Raw genomic sequence first — 25132 nt, 5'->3', positions numbered from 1 at the left:
TCGGGAGGGGGCAGACGGCTAAATGCAGGCGGAGCAAAGCCAGTGAATAGGAAAATAATGGAGAGATGCAGGATTTATAGCACACCCTAGAAACCTCTCAATAAATTCTGGGGTGCTCTTCCCGTCAAGGCCGAAGTGTTTCAAGGAATCTGACCTAGAAATAATTTTCTTAAAAATCTGCTGGTTTTTTTAAATAATCAAAATTCTTCTTTTTTAATTATGCAAATTAAAGTTGCCAAGGAACAATTGCTTGATTAGACCAGTCGGTACTGACCTAATAAATTATTTTGAATATTTTTTACAGGAAATTGATTTAATTGAAGCTTTTGTTAGTCACCGCGAACGCGCTCGGTTCATGCCACGGCACCCAGGAATTTATAAATGGGCTCGGAATGTTGTTCAGGCACCAGAAAATAAACCTCCGAGCTATTTACTACCTCTATGATATATAAAGTTTGCAGTTTTGATTTTGTGTGATTATGTTCAGCAATGGTGACCTTTAGAGGCAACAATATTGAAGTGTAATGAGGAGATGTTTGATCACTGGTATACAATGAGGAGTTGGCGTGACTTCTCCATTCCTTCCCGGAATCTGTGAAATCCAGCTGACAGGCTTTAACCTTTAGACTGCTGAAGGTTCAAAATGTATAGGGATTTAGCCTGTTTATACACCAGGTTGCCTATATGAAATTTTATATCACTTCTTCCACTTCTTCGTGCGGGGATATTCTATGTTTAATAACGGCGACCCCCGGCCAATATTGCCCCGCGCAGGGGGCCGCTGCCGTCGGCCGCCTGCCCCGTGCCCACCTCGCCCGGCACGCCGGCGGGCCCCGGGCATCCCCCATGCTCGCCGCCGGGATGCCGGCCCCCCCGGCGGCGTCGCTCTCCAGCTGCCCGCACATCTGTCCTGGCTGCCCTTGCCCGCCGTGGTGCCTTCCTTCGCAGCCGGGCGGTGGGCAGGGCGGGCGGGGGCTGCGTGTTCTCTCTCTCAGCGCCGTTTAAATGTAAATAGACATTATTCAGGTTGGGGTTTTGGCAGGAGATGTGAGATTACAGCCGGTGAATCCAAACACTTCACAGGGAGGATAGACTGGAATACAAAGTACTTACAGACTGTGAGATTATCTGTTTACTAATTATTCATTCATACTTTTTATATATGTATATATTTTTATATACATAAAAAATGTATGTTTATATACGTGCTTACACACAGGCATTTGCCTATATATGCACACCTATATATATATACGCACCTATATATATACACCCTTCTGTATAAAAACGTGTGGGTTATACCTAAATATAGACTTATGTGTATGTGGCTGTGTCCCTCAGAGCGGGAGAAACCCTAAGAAGTGCTGTGGGAGGTGGCAGTGCGCTCCCCCAGGGGCAGCGGCGCCTTCGGAGGGGCGGGCAGGGTTTCCTACCAACGGCGCTTCGTTGTGCTCAATGCATAACGCAAACGACCAAGAGCCGGGGGAGGCGGCAGCCCGCAAGGCCGTGCCGTTTGGCTAACAGCATGTCACGCCTGTGGCCAAGGAGGGCTAGCCGGAGCCCGAAGAGGAGGCAGGCGGATACCGGGTCCAAAACCACCCCAAAATCGCTGTCGTGAGCACAAGGGAGGTGCTGGTGCCGGCGAGGGTAACTTGGGGCAGAGCATTGGGAAAACGAATTCATTGTGGACTTTTTTTTCTGTTTTAATGCCATCCTCCAGCCGGCCCAGCAGGGCTGCAGCCGCAGGGGCGTCCCCAGCCGTCTGCGCGGCCACGGCAGCTGCAGCACAACCAGAGCCGGGGCTGCGCGGCTCCCCTTTGCAGGTCTGTTGTGGTTTGAGGAACCCACAACAATCTATTGTCGTTTAGATAATTATTCTCCCACCTGATGACCCCTCCCCACCCAGGAAGGGGAACTGGGAAAAAAAAGGGAAACCCGAGGGGTGAAATCTACACAGATTTAATGGGAGAAGACTCGATAGTTAACATTAATAGCACTAAAGGACCAGTATCGATCCCGATACCAGTACGGACTACACAGGGGTTACCCTCAGCCCGTTCTACCCGCAGAAGCCGCGCGCTGCCCGCAGTGACAGCCGCTGCGGGACCCCGCGAGCGCCGCGGCCGCGGGAGGAAGGGACGGGCTCGGGGCTGCGGCACCGGGGCGAGGAGTTCTCGGGACTCCGAGAGAACTCCTCACAAACTTTCTGGTTGATGCCGCCTGTGCCGTCCGTGGTATGAACTAACCCCGTGGGGCAGCGCGGGCGCAGTGCCCGGGTCTCGCTCCTCCTCATCCCCGCACCCGGCGAGCTCGGAAACACCGGCACCTTGACACCCGCACCCCATGGCTGCGTGTAAAGTACGTATTTGCACACGTTCACACACTGCAGCCTTCCGAACGCGCAGTTTCCCAGGCGTTAGCGGATAAACCGGTCCTGCGTGGCTCAAACCAGGGTGAGGTGTTGTCGGTCCTGGTGGCAGCCGGCTCTCTGCGTCCCCCCGCGCTCCTGTGGCTCCTGGGGGGCTCTGCCGCCCCGCGTCCCACCGCGCCTGCGCCCCCCCTGTGCCTCAGTGGCCCCCCGCAGCCATGGTTTTTAATTTTTCAAAATTTAAATTGAGGGCAATCCCTTCCCTTCGTTAGGCGTGTTTTTTCTTGGAGGAAAGTTCGCCGCCGGGTGACGGCACACAGGGGGACGCTCAGCCGGAGAGTGACGGCTTTTGTTCGTCTAGCAGGAGCTCCATTAAACGGGACATGCGATGCCATTAACTACCTGTTTTTGACAACATTGCGACTGTGAAATGAGTGTGGACGGCCCCTCGGCCCCTGCCCCGCCGGGGTTTGGTGGCGCAGGCCCGTCTGCCCGCTGTTTTAGAGGTTTGTTGCCGCTGGGCCCCGGGCGGCGGAGGGGGGAGAGGCGTCGCGGGGCTGGAGCGAGGAGCCGGGGGACGGGCGCGGGGACGAGCTGTCGGCCCCGCGGCAGAGCAGGGCACCCCGTAACACCGGGCACGGGCCGGGTGCTTTGTATTCATCACTTCGCAATAACAATTGGCCCCCAGGTTTTTTCCCGGGGGTCCGTGCAGGGAGTATGGCTTCGGTTGGGCTTCCAGGTGTGGGTGCTGGTGGAGGGAGAGAGAGTCTGCAGCTGATTCCTCCAGATGTGACAGAGCAAACGTTACCGGGAGCAGAGCTGCTAGCCCAAACCCAGCGTTGCTTTCCCTAGGCTCCAAGTGTCTGCTGCTTCCCCGGAGGGCGCCCGGGCTGCAGCTCCTGCAGAAACTCCCTCCAGGGTGGCTCAGGGCGGTTGCTGTGACCCAGGAGAGCTGGAGAAGCCCCGGCGGTGCTCCTCTCTCCCGTCCCAGGGCTCGGCTCACGCTCCCAGCAAAGCCCAGGCGTCCCTCCGGGTGAAGAAGAGCCCCGGGGTGCAGGACCAGTCCCCTCTCTGCTGTGAAGTTGTCCCTCCTCCCACCGCCCTGAGCTGATGCTCCTCATCCCATGAGAGTGACCACAAAATAGTTCTTCACTGTGCGTCTTTCCTTTTAGGCTTTGACTAAATAGTGGCTCCTCAGCCTGGAGAATCACACTGGGCACACCAAAGAAGGCGAGGAGCCCGTGTTTAAGGGGCTGAAGGCACTGCCCACCGCTCTCGGCGGGGCAGGAGAGCCCGGCGCCGCCGCCGGAGAGTCGCCACGTCCAGCGGAGACATGGCGGACGAGCGAGCAAGATGTGCCGGAAACCCGGGCTGCCGGCGGAGCCCCTCCAGGGCATCCCGCGGACGAGTGTCACACCGAGGGTGGTGAAGTATCTAAAGGCGCTGTCGGAGGTTGCGGACACGCTATCGACCGAGGCAGCGCACCGCGCCGGCGGCCGTGGTGCCGGGCACCTCGTGGTGATGGAGGCTCCTCGGCTGACAGTCTTGGTGGATGGACGACCACCAGCTGGGCATGATGGTCCTCCTGGGGCGGCTCCGAGGAGGTGGCTGCGGCAGCCCTGCTCCCCGCCGCGGGAGCGCCAGCCGGGCCCCTTCCTAACGACGGCCCGTAATAACTTGCGAGAGAGTTTGGATAACGAAACAAAGCGAGGAGAAACGCAGTTCCAAAAAGTCTGCCCAGGACAGAAAATGCCTTAAAAAGCTGCAGTATTTAGAGGCTTAATTAGTATATCGGGTCATTATGACACCCAGCTCGTTTCATTACCCTCCTAATGCATTATTAGTTGGCAGTTAAATACTGTCTGCTGGGACCGGCGAGTTTTCCTCTTGTCTTGCCGGTCGTGGTGCCAGCTCTGGCCGACAGCTTACCTGTAGCGAGGAAGAAATGGAGCCCCAATTAGAAAGCTTTCAGCCCGGCACCCATGGAAAAGCCAAAAGCTGATAAAGGTCAGCGTGAAATTTGAATGACAGGGCTAAAGTCTTTTACTCATAATTTTGTGTTTGCAATAGAATTCCGAGCAATTCACAGCCTTAAAGGCCTTAAGTGAGAACAGCAATTAATTGTAATGAATAATCTGACAAATCTGGTTGACATATGGCTGCTAATGCCCTCCTTTCTAGTGGGAGCAGTGGAGGGATTAGATTAACTCAAATGAAATCTGGGACCGCCATGCCATCTGCATGTTCAGTGAGGAGCGGTACACGTTAAATGGTGAGTGGGCAGATATCTGTCTTGTACTCATCCCTCCCTGAGCCCTCGGCAGATATGGGAATAGCGGTTTTATTATTGCGCCAGCTGCCTGTCAATCCAATAATGCCAGAAAGTCATATAGTACAACCCAGAAAGCTAATATAGCAAAAAGCTGTTAAAATTAACCAGGCAAAATTAACATAAATTGATATATTCCTCTGTTTATACAGTATGTGTTTCCAGTTCGACCGCCCCGCTGAACGGCCCGCACGGTCGTGTTGCCTTCCCTGGGTTGACGAGCAGTGCCCGTACCCGGGCACCTCTCCCGGCGCTGCCCGGTGCGCCCCGATGGACGGACGCGGGGAGGAGGGGACGGTCCCACCGAGGGCAGCCTTGTCGCCCTGCGGGGACCGCGCTGGCTCCCGCTCAGCCGGACGCCAGCCCCACGTTGGGCTGGAGGCACTTGGAACCGCTTTGGTTGGAAGAGACCTTTCAGTCCACCAAGTCCTCCGTTGGAGGAGAGCGTCCCGGGCTTGGCCGGCGTTCCCGCGCGTGGTGGGGACTCCGGGGTGGGGAAGGAGCTCCCGACATTTCCGACGCCATCTCTTTTCCTGACACGGACTTATCGGGGGTTTCTCGTTTGCTTCTCCTTCAAGACAGACCCCGGCTCAGGACAGCGTTTCCCCTTGCCAGAGCGAGGATGGTTACAGCCGTAGGCGCAGCAGGACGTCTCCTCTCGCAGCGTGGGATCACCAGCATCTCCCCATTTCCACCCTGCTGCTGGGGGCTGAGGCCGGCGGCTCTCCTGGCTCCCGGTTATCCGGCAGAGCCTGCGCACACCGAGCCGTAATAACTTGTGAGAGAGTTTCAGAGGTGTCTCAGCTGAGCCAGGCGGCTTTCGTGCACTTTTCTCTCCAAATTACAAATAACAGCCAAGAACAGAGAAAAAAAAAGTCGAAAGAAAATAGGGGTGAAGAGCGAAATTGCTGCCCCCAGCCCACCTCACCGGGTTTTCCTGGGATGATGTTTGTCTAAACAATAGCTGACCTCAAGGCGCATAGACCCTTCTCCTTAGGAAGCCGCTGGATGTACTAAACGTCACCTTAATTTGATAGAGGACGTTATAGGCCAGGCAGAACTTTGTGGTGCGTCAGCAGAGCGGGGACGTGTTTGCAGTGACACACAGGTTTTAGTGTACGGAATGGCCACTGGGAACGGGCGCCTCCGGCCAGGCTGCCCCCAGCGGCCGGTCCACGCAGCCCCTGGGGAGCCAGGGCTCCCTCGGACCGTGGGATGGCCTTTGTCTGATGCCAAACGCTCGACGTGTTCGGGAGGTGCGTGAAAGTAGGGGGTTTTAATCCTTTTTTATTAACGTCACCGTGGGTGCTGCGGTGTCTCCTGGGGCTGCGTTCGAGACGTGCTCCACGCCAGCCTGGGGGGCTCGCAGCAGAGTTCCCAGCTTTATTCCCCCGGGAAGTGTTTAGGGAGCAGAGCCGCTACTCACCCCCCGGGCCACTTGCTGCCCCGGACATTAAAAAAAGAGGACAGCAGAGTATTTTGAGCGTCCTGCGCGACGCTGTGCCACCCTGCACCCACTGGGAGCGCAGCCAGGTCCTGCTTCTGGTCAGGGAAGCCGTGTGGTTTGATGAGGCCGGACACAGGCCAGGAAACGGGCTCGGGGTGAGCGCGGATGCCGCAGCGAGGGAGCCAGCGTCCCGCCCGGCCCTCCTGCGCCCCGCTCCCCAGCGTCAGCTGCTGTCGCAGCAGTTCGCACAGCTCTCCATCCTGCCTCAGAAGAGCAGACCGAGCCAAACCCAACTCATTTTTTTTTGTTTCGTCTCGGGACGGGGCATTCCCAAACCGAAGCGCCTCCGCAGCCGGGGCGTGATGCGCGGTCGCCGCTCGTCCCCGCACGGCGCCGTCTCGGGAGCCAAACGCTGCTCTTCTGCTTTAACAACCGCCGCCTGGCTCAAAAGTCATGCTTAAACTTAAAAATGCAAACAATACTACCACTTCGAAATTTGTCTGGTTAACGAAGCCACTACATAAATTTAGCACATTATTTTTTTGTTATTAATTGCTAACAGTGAAAAGGGCTAAATTCAGAATAACTCTCTGTTTCAAAGACCTAATTGCCAAGGACCTAGCCTTAATATTAACTAGGATAATTATTATGCAAAGCATACCCACCCAGAATGTTTGCATAGCTATCACAAGCGCTTTCATAAATGATGCTTTAATTAGTCTTAATTAGAATTTGTTTAAGTCAGCAGGGAATGCAGAGCCCGTGAAATGATGTATGTAATAAGCATCAGGCTCACTTTTTACTTGGGGAATAGAGCTGACAAAATCACATCACGTTAAATTGATTCAGTCAGAATTAAAATTCTTATGGTATTAATTAAATGGGAGATCTCATTAGCAGGCTGCAGGGTGACAGAGTGACTCTTTGGCGACCAGATGTGAAGAAGCAGCACCGAACGAGAGCACCATTAGACCAAAAAGTGGTCCTGTCTGAGGCGCCGGAGCAGCGGCGCGGGGCCGGATGCAAAGCGGCACAGCGCCAGCAGTAAGATACCAGCGATTTACAGCGCTTTTCAGCTAATTTGGCTCCGCTCAGCCAACGTAGCTCCGTAAAGCAAGGATTGGTGGGGTTTGGGAGGGTGGCGGCGGCCGGGGGAGCCCGTCCTGCCGGCAGGACCCCCGGCCACCCCCGGGGCTGCCCGCGCTGGGGCTCGGCCGCAGCCTGGGGGTGTCCCCGCGCCCGGGGGCAGGGGAGCCCCGGCACCCGCCGTACCCAGCCGGCACCCTCCGGTTAGACGTTCCCGGCGTCCGCGGTGATTCCTACATGCTCTGCACTCCTCTCGTAGCAGCCGGAGCGCTTTTTCCTGTTTGTAAGCCAGATCCGACTTTGCAAGGCTCGTCAAGGATAGATGATATTTACCTCCAATTAGCATACGTTTTGTGAATGGCAAGGGGCGCACGCTGCCGCTGTGCACGCTTTTGTCACTGGTAACCGCTCGCTGGTTTTATTTATCCTGAGTTTCAATATTTAAAAAATAAGCCTGCTGCTCGCCTCTCACTGAAAGGGGAAACCTCAGCCCCGTGTCGGGGTGATGCTCCGGAGGGAATCCCGGGTGTCCTCTTCTGCATCCTCTCCCCTGCGCCCAGCGGGACATGGCATACCCAGCGGAATGGGATGGGGATGGGATAGGATGGGATGGGGTGGGATGGGATGAGGATGGGGATGGGGTTGGGATGAGATGGGATGGGATGGCATGGCACGGGGCTGGGATGGGGCTGGGATGGATAGGCTGGAGATGGGGCTGGAATAGGACCGCTGTAGAACACCCAGCACCCGCCAGCCCCACCAGCTGGAGTCCGGCATCCCGGGGTCCCGCCAGCCAGTTCTCAGCAGCCGGTTCTCAGCAGACCCCCAGGCTCAGTGGGAAGAGGGCTTTGGTCTTTCACACTCCCCGTTAGTTTCAAAATCAGCACAGCGTGCTCCCCGGCCCAGCCAACTGCTTCCCTCTTTTCCTTAAAATTAAGAATAAGGTAATCACAGTAACATGACATCTCTGAAGATGACATGAACAGCAAAAGGAAAAAAACTGTCATGTTTACAAATGGCATTTTCTTGTTCAAGAGTGGCATTTGTCTGCGTTGACCCCAAGTCTGTCCGGGAGGCAGTGGGACAGCACAGCTCCTCCACCGCAGCGTCCGACGGGGGATGCTCTCAGCGGCGGGATGCTGTCCTGGCCAAAAGGAAAAAAGATCCAAACTCTCCTCAGAACCGCACTCGCAGAGCCGTTGGGCCCAGGGAACAGCAGGGATTTCTGTTTCTGAGGAGAGCTGGGAGTTTATCGGTCCCTGGGAGATGTTAAGCGTCTCCCTCGGGGCTGTCACTCAGCTCGCAGGACCCCTGCGGGGCCGCGGTGCTGGCCGGGCGGGCGGTCACCGGACGCGGTCACTCCTGGGGGAACATCGGGCTTTTTCCCGGTGCTCTCGTGAGTGCGGGTCTGTGGAAGAGGAGGAGATCTTCTCTCGAGGTGGGAGTTGCCCCATTGCCAGGAGGGGACGAACCGCTGCGCCCCCCGGGGCTGGGCAGCAGCTCCCACAGCGGAGAGGGCCGGGGGGGGGTCGCCGGCCACGCGTCACCTCCGTCGCCCTGCGGGTGCAGAGCCGGGCAGAGCAGCTGAGGCTGTGCAGCTCGTGACACCGACCCCATCCCCTCGCCCGGCGCTGCACAAACCCGGCGGGTTCGCTGAAATACGCTGAAGCACCATTTAAGGGGGCACAGGCCTTTTCTGAAAGATGCTGGCCCGGAGGATTTTTTTCTAAGGGCCTTATTTTAGGAGCATGAGGGTATGTAGTGTAAACTGCTTTAAAAACCTTCAGCAAGCAAGAGACCCCAAACAGAGCGAGCTTCCAAAATCAGGTCTCTGTTTTCAGTTTTTCCATGACCGTTCTGTTAGCGAACCGCAACGAACTGAAAGAGCTTCGAGGGTGGCTCTCCTCGGCAAGCGAGGAGGGAAAATAAAAAGGGAGACAGTCTTTTTGTACACATAAATATAGACCTATATACAAAATGTATTTCAGCTGTATTCGGGAGAAACCTCCCCCCGAAGGCAGCTCCGTGATCCCGTGGCGGGTGCCCGGCGGTCTCAGACGCCCGTTGCCCGTCTCTGGCCGTGGGAAGCCATTCCCCGTGGCAGGCCACCGTGGCCACTGGACTCACGCGTGCGGCAAACGCGGCTGTTGGAGGTGACCCAGTCCCCCAGTTCTTCCTAAGCCTCGCCTCGGTCGTTATTTAAAGTTCCTGGAGGAGATGGGCATCACAGCTGGTGGGACCCGGCCCGGCCCTGCACCCGGAGCCGGTGCTGCCCGCGGCCGCCCGCGGCACTAAAGGCGGAGGGAGAGGCTGTTATTGTAATACCCCGACCCGCATGCCCGGGGAGCAAAAAATCCTCCTGGCTAATTAGTCAGACTAACCTCCGGTTCCCAAACCTACCGCCTGGAAATGCCTGGGACTTCACCAGCTTACGCCTCATCAGTATTCGGCTTCCCTGCCAAGGCGCGAGAGGGGGGAGAAAAGATAACCATAAGGACAAGAGATAAAAAGGAACTCAATAGGCAACACAAATAAACACTCCCGTGTCTGCGCTGTGCACCTCTCCTGCCATTTAGATAACCTCTGCGCTGGGCCAAACCCGCTCCCCGCTGCCCCCGGCGCCGGCGGCGAGGGCTCGGTGACGAGCGTGGAGGGTCGCAGCCGCCGCCGGGACCCCGTCACCGGCGCTGTGCCGGGCTCTGCCCGGGTCAGCTCCGCGGGGGCGCGCGGGTGGGGGACGGGGGCTCTGGAGGGGCCGACAGGAGCCGTCGCCCCGCAAAGCGGAGATGGTGGGGTGAGCGCATCCCCCTCTGCGTAACGGCAGCTCCCGGCATTCCCAAAGTTATCCGAGAGGCAGCGGCCGGCACCGAAACCTGGCAGGGCTGCCTTGTCCCCATCCCGGTCCCCATCCCGGTCCGGCCTTGTGCATGACGGCCACCGGGACCGGATCCCGGTGTGCACGCGGTGCGTCGCCCCCACACCGCAGGCGCTGCCGCCGGTTCCATAGACACTGCTCTGCCGGCTTTGCCCAGCCGGAGCCGGGCTTTCCTTCCCAGCAGGTATTTTAGGACTTAGTTGAAATCAAATGCAGTTTTTTTTAATCTAGTCTAAACCTACTAAAACATTCACTACTCTTACTGCCTAATGCATTTATTCATGGCCTATATATATTCTCCACTATAACTAACCTCTTTTTTCATGTCTTCATTTTTAATAATATTGCTTATGTGAAAATTGCTGGATAAATTATTCAATTCTCTCCGTAATCTAGTATATCTGCAGTAAAACCGCTAACCTGGCCCTGTCAATACATTCGTAACAATTCGGGTTCTTTGTCTGGGTCCCTCTCCCCCACCCGCCCCGGGCTGGGGCTCAGCCCCTCCGCGCAGCGTCGGGAGAGAGCACCTCTTCGGCGGCGTGCGCGGGACGCCCTGCCAGGCGGGACGGGGCCTGCCCAGGCGCGGGAGCAGCGAAAACGGGTCCTCGGGGGGAAGAGCTGCTTTGGGCGCGCTGAAATATTGACATATTGGCGGTGGATGTACGATGCGCGTGGCATTCTCCCGTTACGCGTGGTGCAAATTACGAATGAGACCAAGTGCTGTGTCCCCCTTCCCCGGGGCTGGATGCGGCCCCGCGGCTGATGCACGGGGCCGCCTTCGTCGCGCCCAGGAACCCGCCGCACCTCTTTCTCGGCACCCGCCGTCATTTAAAGATGTCAAACTATAGCAATAGAGCCATTTAGATAAAAAGGGGCAAATAAAATGCCGAGAGTCAGTTTGATCTAACTCAACCTTTTCAAACGACTACACTAATTTTCGACACATGAATTTAACTGTGTGTTTGCCCCCCTATAAACAGGACGAATAAACACTATATCATTTTTACACTTGAACTGTATTATGATTTTAATGCCGGCTCAGGTGAGATGAGGTCAGAGGATACAATTAAGTGGATCTGGTACCATCTGGAGATTAGGGTCTCTTTAACCATGCTTGGGTGATTTATCCATCAGCAGCTTGTGTAGCGCTTCATAAAAACCGGTATCTGTTTAAAAAAAGATATTAAAATACCGCGTGTTTTTAAAACTAGAGACTAAAACATTGAGTAGTTGCGGGCAAGCGGTTTATTTCCTAACCACTGAGACAGAAATTCCTGTATAGGAGTAAATCTACTGATATAAATGTACTGTATTTGCTGTTATTTATACGGGGCTGCTTTGTGCGGGGCAAAAGGAAAACAGCCACCAAATCCCAAGCCCTTTGAAGCGAATGCCTAATGAGGCAGGCTTTAAAGGCTTCCAAACTCGCCGAGCGGGAGGCGATTACCTGCCTTCCCCAGGGGCGCCCGCCCGCCTCGGCATCCCCCTTCGCGCTCCGCCATCGCTCCGCAAGAGGCTGCGCCGGGAGAGCGGCTCTACCGCGGCAAACAAAAGTTGGGAGCCTTCTACCGCCTCTTGTTGCGAGGCTGCAAGTAATGGCCTATGGCATTAGCCAGAATTTATTTTGCAATAAAACAAAATGGGTGCAAAATCAAATATTCAAACTGTCAGCTTTCAAAGCAAATGAGTGGCCAAAACTCAGTTTAATAATTGATCCATCAATGTGCGGATCAAAAGCTAAGGCCAAAATTAAACAATTATTTTTCTGAAATGATATTTGATTAAAAATTTCCTGAAAGGAAAACAATCCAGCCATTCTTCTGGACAGTAATTTATACAGTTTAGTGATCTCGCTGTCAATAATACACAAATAGCACTAATATATTACTATAATGCTTCATTTTCATTAAGACATCTGCCAAGTTCTCAAAAACCTTTTCCGTTTGGGACTTGACTTATAATTGCATAATCCCTTGGGGGAGTTTCAATATTATTTTAATCAATTTTAACCACAATACACAATATGGATGATTACGCTGCGATGTCATTTCCAAAGTTACTTTCCCCCATTACTCATTTGCAAGGGGAGAGGGCACCGGGAATGTTTGTGAGAGATACTCCGGTAGGGAAACAGATGACAGAACCGCAGAATGAATCGCTCCGCCTCTCAGAAGGGCGACAAGGCGAATAAATATGAGTTTTCGTGAACTGAGGGTCTGCAGCCAGCGTGGCCGGCGTCCCTGGGTCTCACGACCGCCGCAGCGGCCGGTGTATGCTAAGGCCAAATTCAAACAGGCACTTTTCTGAAATTGCATTTGATTAAAAGTTTCCTGAAAGCAGAACAATTCAGCCACCGTTGTGACACCAGTGCACCACAGCGGATTTGCAGCTGGGGAAATGTGCCGGTTGGGTGAGGAGTGGGTCTGGGGAGGACCAGGGGTCCAGCAGGAGGTCCACAAGGGTCTGGAGAGGACTAGGGGTCCACAAGGAGGTCCACAAGTGCCTAGAGAGGACCAGGGGTCCACAAGGAGGTCCACAAGCATCTGGAAAGGACCAGGGGCGCACAAAGAGGTCCACAAGGGTCTGGGGTAGACTAGGGATCCACAAGGAGGTCCACAAAGGTCTGGAGAGGACCAGTAGTCTCCAGGGAGATCCACAAGGGTCTGGGGTGGACTAGTGGTCCACAAACTGTGGAGAGGTCAGAGGATGGAGGCAAAGGCACGCTGAGGGAAGTGTACCACCAGCGTTTACCTCCGGGGTGAGAAAGGAGGGACGGCAGTGGAAGGGGAGGGTGCTCCAGGTGTGCTGCTCCTGCACATATTTAACATGCCAGCGCCTGCACAGCCCGGACCCGCCTTCCGACATGACCTTGGCAATATTACAGTGGTAATATTTTCCCAAGCATGACCTCCTCCGAATCTGGGTCTCCAATATATTCTGAGCAAACACGCTCTCCTCCCTGTCAGGCGCACTGTAGATATCTCCTTTCTCCACCTGGCCTCTCCTGAGCGAGCCTGCCCCTCGGAGGTGTGTAGGTCTCCCAGCCGCGGCGCGTTACGCGCACACGATACGGATGGGGAACTGACAGCTGTATTTTAATTGTTGCCGCTAGGGTGGATGTGGTTTCTTTATAAATGTTGGGGCTAATCTCCGAGTAGATGCAACGTACCGTAACCCAGAGCAACTGCTCCTCAGGCGGCGCGTTGCCGTTGGTGGCAGAGGTGCTGGCGAGGCCATCGCTGGGGGGAGGTCCCTCTCGCACGAAGGGATGAACGCAGCGTCTGCGCAAAGAAACAAACCCCACATCCTCTGGGCTGGTTTATTTATGCGCTGAACTACCTCTCTGACGCTTTGCAAGAAACAAAGAGTTTGCTATTGCAAAGGCGTAAAGCCTGGAAGGGCACAGGCCGAAACACGCGCGCCGCCTCTGGCCCGGCAGAGTCGCTGGGATGGGTCTTCTGCGTACCCCAGAGAGCTGCTCCGGCCGTCGCTGGCACAGCTGTCGCTGACAGGGAAAAATACAAAATTTGAACAGGTCTTTACAAGCACTTTAATGTGATCTATTTTTTCCAAAAAATTACCCAAGAGCTTTTCATTTTCACTAAATAACTTCCTGGTATATTTAAAAGATCTCAGAAGTGCTGTCTGTGGTATAAAGTAAAAACTCCAAAGGCTCATGCGGTATAAATTCATCTGCCGCAACTGTCGGCCAAAACCCTCAAAAACCACAAACCCAAACAAACGTAACACCAAAGTTGTCAATGGACACCGTCCCAACCCACCGCTTTGAAAGACCATTGGTTGGGTCATTAAGTGAAATCACTTTTAAAAATACAGACTGTTTGTAAAAGTTGCACTGCAGTCTGTAACCAGCAGAGAGTATGCTTTTGTGCTCCTTAATTTAAAAGAATAATATTAGAGAGCGCCGTGCAGCCAAAGAGCATTTCCTAAGCAAAAAGCAGATAGTCTGTATGGGTCAACACTGAATTCAGATGCCGCCTCTCACCATACAAGAAATACGTAGGAATACTTCTCCCATTTTCTCAAAAAGACTCGGAGCAATCCGAAAGTTTGTTTAAGCCAAAGCCACAGCGCCTCACAGGGAGCGGTTCTGCCGCCGCCTGCCTGTAGAGACTGCTGAAACGTGTCACCAGGAGACCAAAATGCAAGAATGAAGAATTAGTTCCTGCTGAGAGAGAGAAAGGGATCGTTTTTGTCTCCAGAACTGGTGGGAAAATGGGATTGGGAAGTTGAAGCAGTTCAAAACATATCGTCTGAGGTTTCGCCGAGCGCTGTCGGTTTCAGGAGCCTTTGGGTCAGGTTTGAACTCGTTTCAGGACCTCTCACCTTTGCTGCTATGGGACGGGTCCCGCCCTCCCCTCCTTCCAGCCTGGGGACTCACAGCACGGCAGTCTTTTCAGCCGGTTGCCTGATTTAGTGCGTATTTTGTCCTGACATCGGCCCCGAATCCTGCATATCCCATTAAAACTAAACCCTTTTTAGTTGATTTTAGAAAGTGGAATTCTTTTTTTAGGGAGAAGTTCCCCAAATGGGGGGAAGTACCTTCTCACTGAAAACAGAAACCCAGAACGAAGAGTGGTGCAACACCTCTGCAGTGGCACAGGTGGTTTGGTTCCACGAAGCATTTCATTTTCACAAAAGAGTTTCAGTGATAAAATGCTTCGGTTTGTTATGGCTTTTTTAAAAAAAAGAGAAGTTTGCCCAGAGAGGCTGTTGAGGCCCCATCCCTGGAGGTGTTCAGGGCCAGGCTGGACATGGCCTTGGGCAACCTGGGCTGGTGGGAGGTGCCCCTGCCCATGGCAGAGGGGTGGGAACTCGATGGTCTTCAAGGTCCTTTCCAGCCTCAACCATCCTATGATTCTGTGATTTCAAAGCATGGAATATTTCAGCCACGGCAAAGTGCTCCGGAGCTGCCCCATCCCTTGGGCACGGGCTCTGCAGGGTGGCACGCGCTCCTGGAGGTCGAGCAGGGCCACAAATACGCGGACGAAAATTCCCTTTTTATGCTCTCTTGGCCAAGCTGTTGAGGCCATCTCCCCTCTGAAGCGCAGTTTGTCACACGGGGATGTGCCCGGCCGAGCCCCGCGCTCGAGCTCCCGGAGATGCTCTGCCTTCTCCAGATCGGAGCGCTAACAGGGCGAAAGGAGGCGGCTGAACTGCTTAATAAACACGGAAAAGGCCGCTGTGGCCAGGCGGAACCACAGAGAAGCATCATTAAAAAGTCATTTCCACCAAATGGATGTTTTAAAAAAACCCAACATTTCTCAGCCCTACCTATAGCACTTTGCATAATTCCTCCCTGTTTATGAAAATGAAATCCCCGAGAAGTCGGCGTTCGCGCCCATATGGTGCCTGATGTGGTATTCGGCATAATCGCTGAGGAAAATACGGCACTGCTAATTTGCCCGTCGGCCCCCGGGACGGGTCCCCGCGCCGTGAGAGGCCAGCCCGGCCGGGCCGGGGCAATAACGCCCGGGGAATTAACGACCCGGGGGAATTAACGGCCCCCGGGCTGCGGGTCCGGCCGTGGGCTCCTGCCGCCAGCCGCGTCCCGGGCGTCGGGCGCGCTGCCGTGTCGCTGAAGGGGTTAAAGAAGTTTGGACTGTTTTACCACACGAATACCGTCAGCGGAATGCATTTTGAATCCCTGCTTAAAAGACATGTAATTGCCACAGATTCTTTATATTATCATAACTCTTCAAAATTGATTGGTTTTAGGTTTATGGAAAAATATGCAAATGCCCAGAGAACGACACACATTCCTCATTGTGGGTGTAAAAGTAGTTCACAGAGAATCCGTCTGATTGAGTTTGATTACTGAACAAAATCTAATTATTTTAGATACACGTTCAGGCTTTCCTGGAGAGGCGCGTTGAAGAGAAGAAATATTTGGTATACGTGAGCGGCGTTTGCCCCCTCAGATTTGTTTATTCACGTATATTTTGACAGTCCAGAGTTTTAAATAGCTGATATCAACGTTCACTCTTCAGAGGAAAACAAACCAACGTAATCGCAAGCGGAGCGGTGCCGACGTGGTGGTGTGCTCCTTTCCGCGCCTCGAAGGTGCGCTTAGCGGTGCCTTTGGGGTTAGATCATCTTCCGAAGGCCTTCTTAGCAGCTTTTGCGCGTGGCTTTGTCCACCCAGGCGCACGCGTTTGTACATCCCCCGGCACGTTGCCGTGCCAAGGCGTTGCCACCAGGCCCCCCGCAGCCGGGGCAGCGCACGGGGCCGGGGGCCGGGCACGGGTTCCACGGGCATCCCCCGTCTTCCCGGCCCCCGCGCCGCCAGCGCTCAGCCCTGCGCTGCGCCTTGTTGCTGAGCGATCCCACACGCCTCAACCTTCGTCCTGGGGAGGGCGGGAAGCGCTCGAGCCAATGCTTTGGCCCCTCCTGGGCCTTGGTCGAGGAGTATTTATAAGTCTTTTAAAACAGCTTTGAATAATTACTAAATCCCTCCCTCTCATAAACAATTATCATCCTTTCCCAATTATCGACTCAATTATAATCTACAAAGTCTCTTGCATTAAATTAAACCATATGTTCTTCGCCGTCACTTCGAGCAGGGCCGCGCCACTCTGCCCGGCCCTCCCCAGTACACAAACTTCCCCCCCCAATCCCTCCTGAGAAACCTTCTCTCCTATGGGGGCCACAAGGACCAGCGTTCGCACCCCGCGGCCCTCGCCCAGGAGGCCCTGGGGGTCACAGCCCACCACGCAGACCAGCTCCTCGGGCCACCCGCCGCCCTCTCCTTCCTTTTTTCCATTGCGTTGGTTGAACTGGGCACCGAATTTGGATGTTTTGGCAGCTTAATAAGACGGCGTGGGTCCTGTGCTCAGGGAGGTGCCGTTGCAGCTCTCAACTTTAACAATTACAATTATTAAAGCGTCCACGTCGCTCCATCGAAACCCTCTGCCTGTATAGGTGGGCCTCGTCGAAGTCCCGGCAGAGGACGAACGGGCTCTTTCCCCGCCACGCCGACACGAAGGGCGGAGCGGTCACTACCATTCGTATTTTCTTGGTACAGGAAAAGAATTATCATCAGCCCAAATAATTTCCCCTTCTCCCTTAAGAGGTTTTTTCCACGTAGTTAAGTGCCTCTTTCGGGTGCTGTCAGGAAAGCGGGGCTGCCCACCCTTTACGGAAATTGGTATGTAATAATTAGGTGTAGAGCCCCTCGAATATACCCTGTTATCAAATACAAAAGAATTACTTATGCATTCTGCTATGAGACCCATCATTAATTAGGAGTTTTACATATTAATCGCAACACAGGAAAAAAAAAAAAAAACCCAAACCAACCAGTTTTTCTCTCTCTGTGAAACACTGAGTGATGCTGAGGGAGTGCAGCTCGTGCTGCTCCGGGAAACAGCAGATGGAAAATTTCTAGACTTTAGGCTCGGTTGCAAGAAAATGGACCGAGGTGAGGAAAAAACTGGGCTGGTTGTCCCACAAGCAGATACATTCTCCAACAACCCTGGTGAAGGTGGTATGTCTATGCTTGCCCACAGGAGAGCTGGGGAGGGACTTTTGACAAGGACATGTAGGGATAGGATGAGGGATGGTGGCTTCAAACTGGAAGAGGGGAGATTGAGATGAGATATTGGGAAGAAACCCAGTGACGCCCCGTTTCGCTGGGTGCCGGTCGCAGCTCAGACCGTAGATCACCCCAGTTCACCCACTTGGCCGCTGCATGGACCTCTCCAGAGCAGTGGCCGACAGCAGGGCGGAGGTGACAAACACGGCTCAGGTCTTCTGCAGAGGCAGAGGGGCTCCTCCGTGCTGGAAGGGGCGCCCAGCTGGCACCCGGGAAGCCAAAGACTGCTTCTAATATCATTTTCTTCCAAAGGCAGTTGCTAGGAAGACAGAGCGAAACACCCAGTGTGTCAATAAGGATTTGCTCTGTATCACCTATGCCAAAAAACTAACTCAATCTTCTCCACTTCAGTACAAATTAGAATTTATATGCAACTCCCCACTTCAGGTGGGCAACCCAAAGAAATTAACCTCAGGAGAAAATTGCTTTTTTCTAACTTAACACATAGCTTATTATCATGTCAGGCAGAAGAGACAGTGGGGAAAATGCAAAATCACAGACACGATACCACAGTGCATCCGTATATCCGCAGCTGAGGAACCGCTTACCAGGGGCAGCGTTTGAGTTCAGAAGAGCAGGGTTCGTTCTTTATGGCAGCGGAGATGGACAGAGTCAATCCTCGGGGCGGATAAACTGAGCCGTGCTACAAACCTTCACCCCAAAACCGCAGGTCTGGTAGAGACGATGTGCTTACGCTGCTGACAGCAAGTCGCGGACACGGGGGTGTTTTCCGCGAATGTCCCGAAGCACTTTACAACCTGGGCAAAGACTTCTGTGCGGGGGGAAATAAGAATCAGAGTGTGAGAGCGCAAATCAGCCCGTTGCACTAATTGCATTTATCTAATGATCAGGATATCTATCGGGATAAGCCGGACCTCATTGCTAACCAGCAGAACGCTAAGTAGCAGTCAGGCGGGGGAAGGCTGCGGTGCGGCTGTCGGCAGGGGAGGGGAACACCGGGTGACGGGGAGGGATTTTTGATGCGGGGGTGGAAGGGGAGGTGCTCCTGCAGCAGCTGGGGGGGTGTCAGGCGGGCCCCGGGTCAAGGCAGAGTCCCCGGTACCACATATCTGAGGGTAGCGGGTACCAGCGACCCCCGGGGCCGGGCGGCTGCAGGAGCTGTGGCAGGATTTGGCGGGGGAACTTGGAGCGGGGCAGCTGGCCGTCGCGCCAGGCGAAGTAGCCAACGCCTTGGGAGGGCAGGAGATGCGCCCGCTGCAGCTCCCGCGCCGAGCTCGCTGCCCTCCCTCCGGGGTGAGCTGCCCCAGCTGCTGGCGGGAGGCGAGTCCTGTGCCCCCGGGACCTGCCGCCACGTGCCTGACTGTCGCTGAGTGTGCGCTTCACACTTCTGCAATTTCGCAATGTGCGCTGGCAGCCCAGCGACCCCCGGCCCCCTGGGCTGCATCCCCCGCAGCGTGGCCAGCAGGGCGAGGGGGGATTGTGCCCCTCTGCTGCCCTCTGCTCTGGGGAGACTCCCCCGCAGTGCCGCCTCCAGCTCGGGGGGTCCCCACAGCAGAAGGCCCCGGAGCTGTTGGAGCGGGGCCAGAGGAGGCCCCGGAGATGCTGGGAGGGCTGGAGCCCCTCTGCTGGGAGGACAGGCTGGGAGAGGTGGGGGGGTCAGCCTGGAGAAGAGAAGGGTCCGGGGAGACCGCAGAGCCCCTTCCAGTGCCTAAAGGGGCTCCAGGAGAGCTGGGGAGGGACTCTGGATGAGGGAGGGGAGCCATGGGATGAGGGGGAATGGTTTTACACTGGAAGAGGGGAGATTGAGATGAGATATTGGGAAGAAATTCTTGGCTGTGGGGGCGGTGAGCCCCTGGCGCAGGGTGCCCCGAGAAGCTGTGGCTGCCCCATCCCTGGAGGTGTTCAAGGCCGGGTTGGACGGGGCTGGGAGCAACCTGGGCTGGGGGGGGGTGGCTCTGCCCGGGGCAGGGGGTGGCACTGGGTGGTCTTCAAGGTCCCTTCCAACCCAAACCACTCTATGATTCTATGACTTTTCCTGTTTTCTTTGGCTGTTTTGCTCTCCTTCCTTCTTTCTTCCTGTCCCCCTGCTCAGCTCAGCCCTCGGGAGTCCCACAGGGGTGGCAGGACCGCGCTGGAAGCTGTGCGAATGGGAAGCAGATGAGGAATCCTCCCCCGGCCGCCCCACCTGAAGTTAAATTCTCCAACAGAGACAGTTGTTTATGGTGCGTGTTTGGGAAAGGGGCGGGAAGGCCGCTATGAACCAGCCAGGGCGGTATGGGGAGAGTCTCTCTGGTCTAATGCCGCCTTTGTGGCAGGAGGGGATTGTTAGCTCTGCCCCGAAACGTGGCACTGCAACAAGCGGGGTTCCGCTCGTTTCCCTTGCAAGTGCAGCATGGGTGACAATTCAGCTGCGTGGTCCCACACGGGCCCTTGCAAGGACCGCCGGGCACGAGGGACGCTGCGGTGCCGCCGGCAGCCGCGGGACAGCCGGGCTGTGGTACCCCCACCACGGCGGGGGGTCGGGGACGTGTGGCCGCGGGTGGAAGTGCCCTCGTGAGAGTGTCTGAACCAAAACCCCGCCGGGCCCCTGCGGCCTGGGCCGGGCAGCCTTCACCCCCCTGCTCCTCCCTGCGGCTCCTGCCGCCCGCGCCACCGGCAGGGGAAGTGACCGCCGGGGGGAGAGGGGGCTTCGCCCCCTCCCCGGGCAGGGAGAGACAGGGCCAGAGCTTCTGCTGCCCGTGGCCGGTCCCCATCGGGGTTCTGCAGTGAGGGGGGGACGCAGGCAGGGATGCGCAAGCTGCAGGCTGGGTGAGGGATGCCCAAAATCCTTCTGCCAAATGAGGGAAAATAAAAAAAAATATGGATGTTTGGATTTCGAGGCAGGCTGAAAGGGAAGGCTTCCCCTCCCTGGCACTGGTGGTGCTCGTCTATCCCCTACCCTGCTTCGAGGCCGGGCGCTGGCCGCGCCATCCGGAGCCACTGCCGTCCCCGCGGGCACAGCCGCAGGTCCGCGGCTCTCCCCTCCCGCGGGCGCCTCGCAGCCGAGCGAACAGCTCACCAGAGGAAAGTTGTCACATCCACTGATTCATCAACTCTTCCTCCGGCGGCGGCGGTACCTGTGCCATCTGTGTTGAGCACTTACAGGGAAACCTCTCTGCAACTGCCATACAAATCAGGGGCAGCGCCAAGGTCACGCTGAAGGGAATTTCGGGACGCGGGGAAGATGTTCGGCGGCGCGGCGGTAAGCAATAACAGCGTCCCTGCACGAGTCCTCCCGCATCCCCGGCTGCTCCGCCCCAGCCTCCAGCAGCCCGGGCCCCGCTGGGAGATGTGTATTATGCCTGGGTTAATTTACTGATTAATCTCTAGTCAGTGGTTTGTGCTTTCCCCAGATGGCCAATTAAAATTTACAACTGGCAGAGCAGTGCCCTGTTGGCAGGCTGCTGCGGGGCCGCGGCTGGAGGCAGCGACAGAAGGCACGGGCCCTCTTCTGCCTTTCCTCCCTCCGCTGGCTTTAATCCGAGGGCAGAGCAGCCTCTGCCCCGCTGCCGGCACAGCCACGGCACGGCACGGCACACGGCCGGGACCGCGGCGCCGGGGACGGAGAGCATCCTCCACCCGCCTGCAGCCCCCGTACCCCTCGCCTCCCCACGAATGTGTAAAACGTTTTCCGTCGTTTGCATAAATCAAAGTGCTGCCTGTGAAGGGGGCGGTAAGTGCTGCTGTGATAGGTATAAAAGACCGCACTCTTTCACAGCAGTAACAGGGAAGAAAACCCACAGAATTTTGCCTTTTGGCACTCGATACAAACTGTTTTGGTGCGTCCACCCAAAAAAGCACGGCGTGAAGCGGCTTTTGTGTGACTCTGTTGCGAAGTTACACACTCACTGATGATACGTGGCAGTCACACCTGGGCTGGCAAACTCCAAAGCAAATTATTAATCAAGACCATTGATTTCCTGAAGAGGCCAAACATATCAATGATGATGTGCAGCGTCACGACGATTTGCTATTTTCAGTAACTGTCCTTATAACTCCGGACGACAACCTGAGAAACACATAGTGAAAATACATTGCACAAAACGCTGCTTTCACAGGCGCTCCCGGCAGATATTGCAGTTCTCTATTTTAGAGCAAAATTTCGCCGCTGCTCCTTTTTTGTTTGGGTTTTTTTTTTTTTTTTTATTAAGAAGACTTCATGAATATTGATGGTAAACATAATAACAGCAATACTCAGGAGTGTAGTCAACTCTTGCTGTACAATTCACATAATTCCCCTTAAATTAATGGGAGCCACGCGTGGCGTGCCCCGGGCGCAGGCTGCAGCCCCTGGGCGCGACGCTGAGCCGTTGGGGCGCACAAATGCAGCGATGCACACCCCGCCGTCCTGGGCAGGACACCTGCAGGATCGGGCCCTTCCAGGCGTTTTGTTTTCCTTTATTGTCAAGGTTTGAGCTGAGTTGGGCTGACTGCAGGAACGCGCGTCGCAGAATTGTCGCGTTTGGTCACGTAAGCCCCGGAGTGAAACCCCCGTGGGTTCAATGTGTGAATTCCCACCTCACCGTCCCCTCCTCGCTGCCCTGTTCCGAGCTCCCTGGTGGGGTCCCACCGAGCGCCGGCAGCGGGGGGATGCGAGCGCCCCGAAAGGATGGGGCAGGGGGTGCTGCGACCGCCCGGCTCCTTGCCCAGCTGCCCGGGGCCGTGTCCCGTGCCGCGCTGACCTCCCCGTGCCGCAGACCCGGCGGCGCCTGGGGAAGGAGACGGGTGAATTCGTGCAGGTTTCATTTTCCCTCATCTCTCCCAGCTCCGAGCGGAAAGCGTGGGCTGCTCCCCAGGCTGCTGCCGGCTCACGGGGACGGCAGCGGGGCCACAGGGCCTGGCCCCCGCCGCGGCGCCGCGAGACCCCCGTAGCAGAGGGGGGGTCACGTCCTGAGGTTCCAGTCGGTGTCTCTCCGCTGCCCCCCCAGGCTTTGCCCGAAGCAGCCGACGGCAGTGCCCGGGGACGCGGCCCCCGCGCTGGGCGGCCCCGAGAGCCGGCTGCTGCCGCGGCACCGAATGGAGAGCTGACCGCCAGCAGCCGCCTTAGGAATGCAGCTCTTCTTTCTCCGTATTTGGACTTTCTGTGAATCTTAATTTTCTCTTTTCAATGTCTTTATAACTTTTTCTGTCTTTTTACAACTTTATGGAGCTGTTGAATTGCTCACCTCCGCTGGCCCGGTGGCTGGTCCCGCGCAGGCTGAGGGCACGATGCTGCGACTGCAGCGCGCACGTGAGAACTCCCGACCCAAAGCGGTCCCCAAAATGGGCAGAGTGACGATATTGCCCTGTGACTTGTGACCACTGGAACGGTGCTGGAACATCACACAAACGGGGTAGGGACGTGGTTCCTTTATCTCAGAGAGCGTTCTGTCCTGTGCCCCCTTTTCCAAAGCTCTCCGAGGAGCAAAGCTGAGGCTGCCAAACGGGGACATCTGAGCGCGTAACAAAGGAAACATTCTTTGGCTCTGTAATATCTCTCCGCTTTCCTTCTTGAAATGCAGCATATCCTGCAAAGGGGGCAGACCCCAACGCTGGGAGGTTTCCGGCTGAAAGGTGGATCCACGGGACGGGAACCTCTGCGGGACACCGGGGTCGGGGGGAGGCTGATGCGCCCCACGCAGTCATGGTGTGGGATTTGCCACCTGTCAGGCGTACGCGGCGCCCTGCAAAGCTGTAAAGCATAGTTCACTGCATTTTAGGGAGTCTTCCTAAATACTTATTTTATTGAGTTCTCACCCACGAAGGACTCATCCCACCAGCTGAGGGACCCCGTCCCCTGCCCCCGAGTACCCCGGTGTGGACGGCAGTGACCTCCCCGCTGCGAGCGCCGGAGGACCTGACGCCGACGAGGATGGCTGAGCGGGCGGTCAGCCCCGGGCCTGGATAGGGGCGAGCATAAAATTTGAAAAAGGTAAGCAAAGGTACCCAGTTTGCCCCAGCACGCCGCCAGCAGGCACACGGGCTGTCGTGATATTTTTGGGACCAACCTACATGAAAGAGAGCGAGTTCGGAGAGCGAGCTGCAAGTCCCCACCACGGCAGCACCTCGGGTGCGCAGCAAAGACTCATCCCTGGCTCCGACCCACAGCTCCGACCCACGGCTCTGACCCCCACGCACAGCCCCGAGCCGCGGCTCGCTGCCGGGGCAGGGGAGGGGGCTCTCCGGCACCCACGGTGCGCGCTGCAGCCCCGGCGCGTCAGCGCGCCCACCGCAAGGCTCCCCTTGACTTTGATGGCTCTTCGACAGCGGCGGTTGCGAAAGGTGGACGCAGCACAACGCTCAGGCGCAGAGTGGTTCGAGGATGAGCGGCTGCTGAGATGGAGTCAAACAATGAAAAAAAAGGGCAGAAATTCAAAAGACGTCTTTGTCTCACGGAGCCTCCCTGGGGGTCTCCCGTGGGACGCGGTGGAAGCAGCGTCACTCGAACAGCTGAAACTCTGCTGAGCCTGAAACCTCCGGAGGGGCCAAACCGGCACTGGCAGAACGGATTACGGGACCTGTGTTGTGGTTTGAGGAACCCACAACAATCTATTGTCGTTTAGATAATTATTCTCCCACCTGATGACCCCTCCCCACCCAGGAAGGGGAACTGGGGAAAAAAAGGGAAACCCGAGGGGTGAAATCTACACAGATTTAATGGGAGAAGACTCGATAGTTAACATTAATAGCACTAAAGGACCAGTATCGATCCCGATACCAGTACGGACTACACAGGGGTTACCCTCAGCCCGTTCTACCCGCAGAAGCCGCGCGCTGCCCGCAGTGACAGCCGCTGCGGGACCCCGCGAGCGCCGCGGCCGCGGGAGGAAGGGACGGGCTCGGGGCTGCGGCACCGGGGCGAGGAGTTCTCGGGACTCCGAGAGAACTCCTCACAAACTTTCTGGTTGATGCCGCCTGTGCCGTCCGTGGTATGAACTAACCCCGTGGGGCAGCGCGGGCGCAGTGCCCGGGTCTCGCTCCTCCTCATCCCCGCACCCGGCGAGCTCGGAAACACCGGCACCTTGACACCCGCACCCCATGGCTGTAAAGTACATATTTTCAGGAATCCAGACAGTAGAGTATTCTAAAAGCACAGTTTTCCCAAGCGTTCGAAGGCACCTTACCAAAAAGTCAAATAACTGAAAGAGAAATTAACCCCGTGTCGCTCAAACCAGGACAACCTAATAGGTCTAATTTCGAGCGGTGGGAGTTTGGGGGGTCTCTTCGGCTCAGAGAGGAGACAAGGCTCCCTGCACCCCGGCCCGTGCTCACCGGGAAGGTCCCCACTCTCAGGAGGGGCACAGCTTTTGCCCACCATAATCTCACCGGCACGAAGCGCGGTGGAGGTGGGGGGGCGGCTGGACACGTCCCTCGGCGTGTGCGTGTCTCCGGACCATCCTGATGACCGCCCGGACCCCCTTCGCAGGGGG

At 56.1% G+C, this 25132-nt stretch overlaps 1 protein-coding gene across 2 annotated transcripts in view; it reads left to right on the top strand.

The window, feature by feature from the left end:
* The window catches only part of GPD2 (glycerol-3-phosphate dehydrogenase 2), a 150370-nt gene that overhangs the window by 97689 nt on the left and 27549 nt on the right, over positions 1 to 25132 (top strand). The window contains exon 17 of one of the 2 annotated variants that reach the window (XM_082483469.1): positions 19782 to 19906. The exons of the other annotated variant lie outside the window; for it this stretch is intronic. Within the exon in view, the coding sequence (XP_082339595.1) occupies positions 19782 to 19906 (125 nt within the window). The remainder of the gene's footprint in view (positions 1 to 19781; positions 19907 to 25132) is intronic. 2 annotated transcript variants of the gene reach the window in all.

This window comes from Vanellus vanellus, assembly GCF_965231255.1.
Source record: "Vanellus vanellus genome assembly, chromosome: 5".
NCBI lineage: Eukaryota > Metazoa > Chordata > Aves > Charadriiformes > Charadriidae > Vanellus > Vanellus vanellus.
Note: the sequence above shows the minus strand (reverse complement) of the source record. Positions and strands in the feature narration are given on the sequence as shown.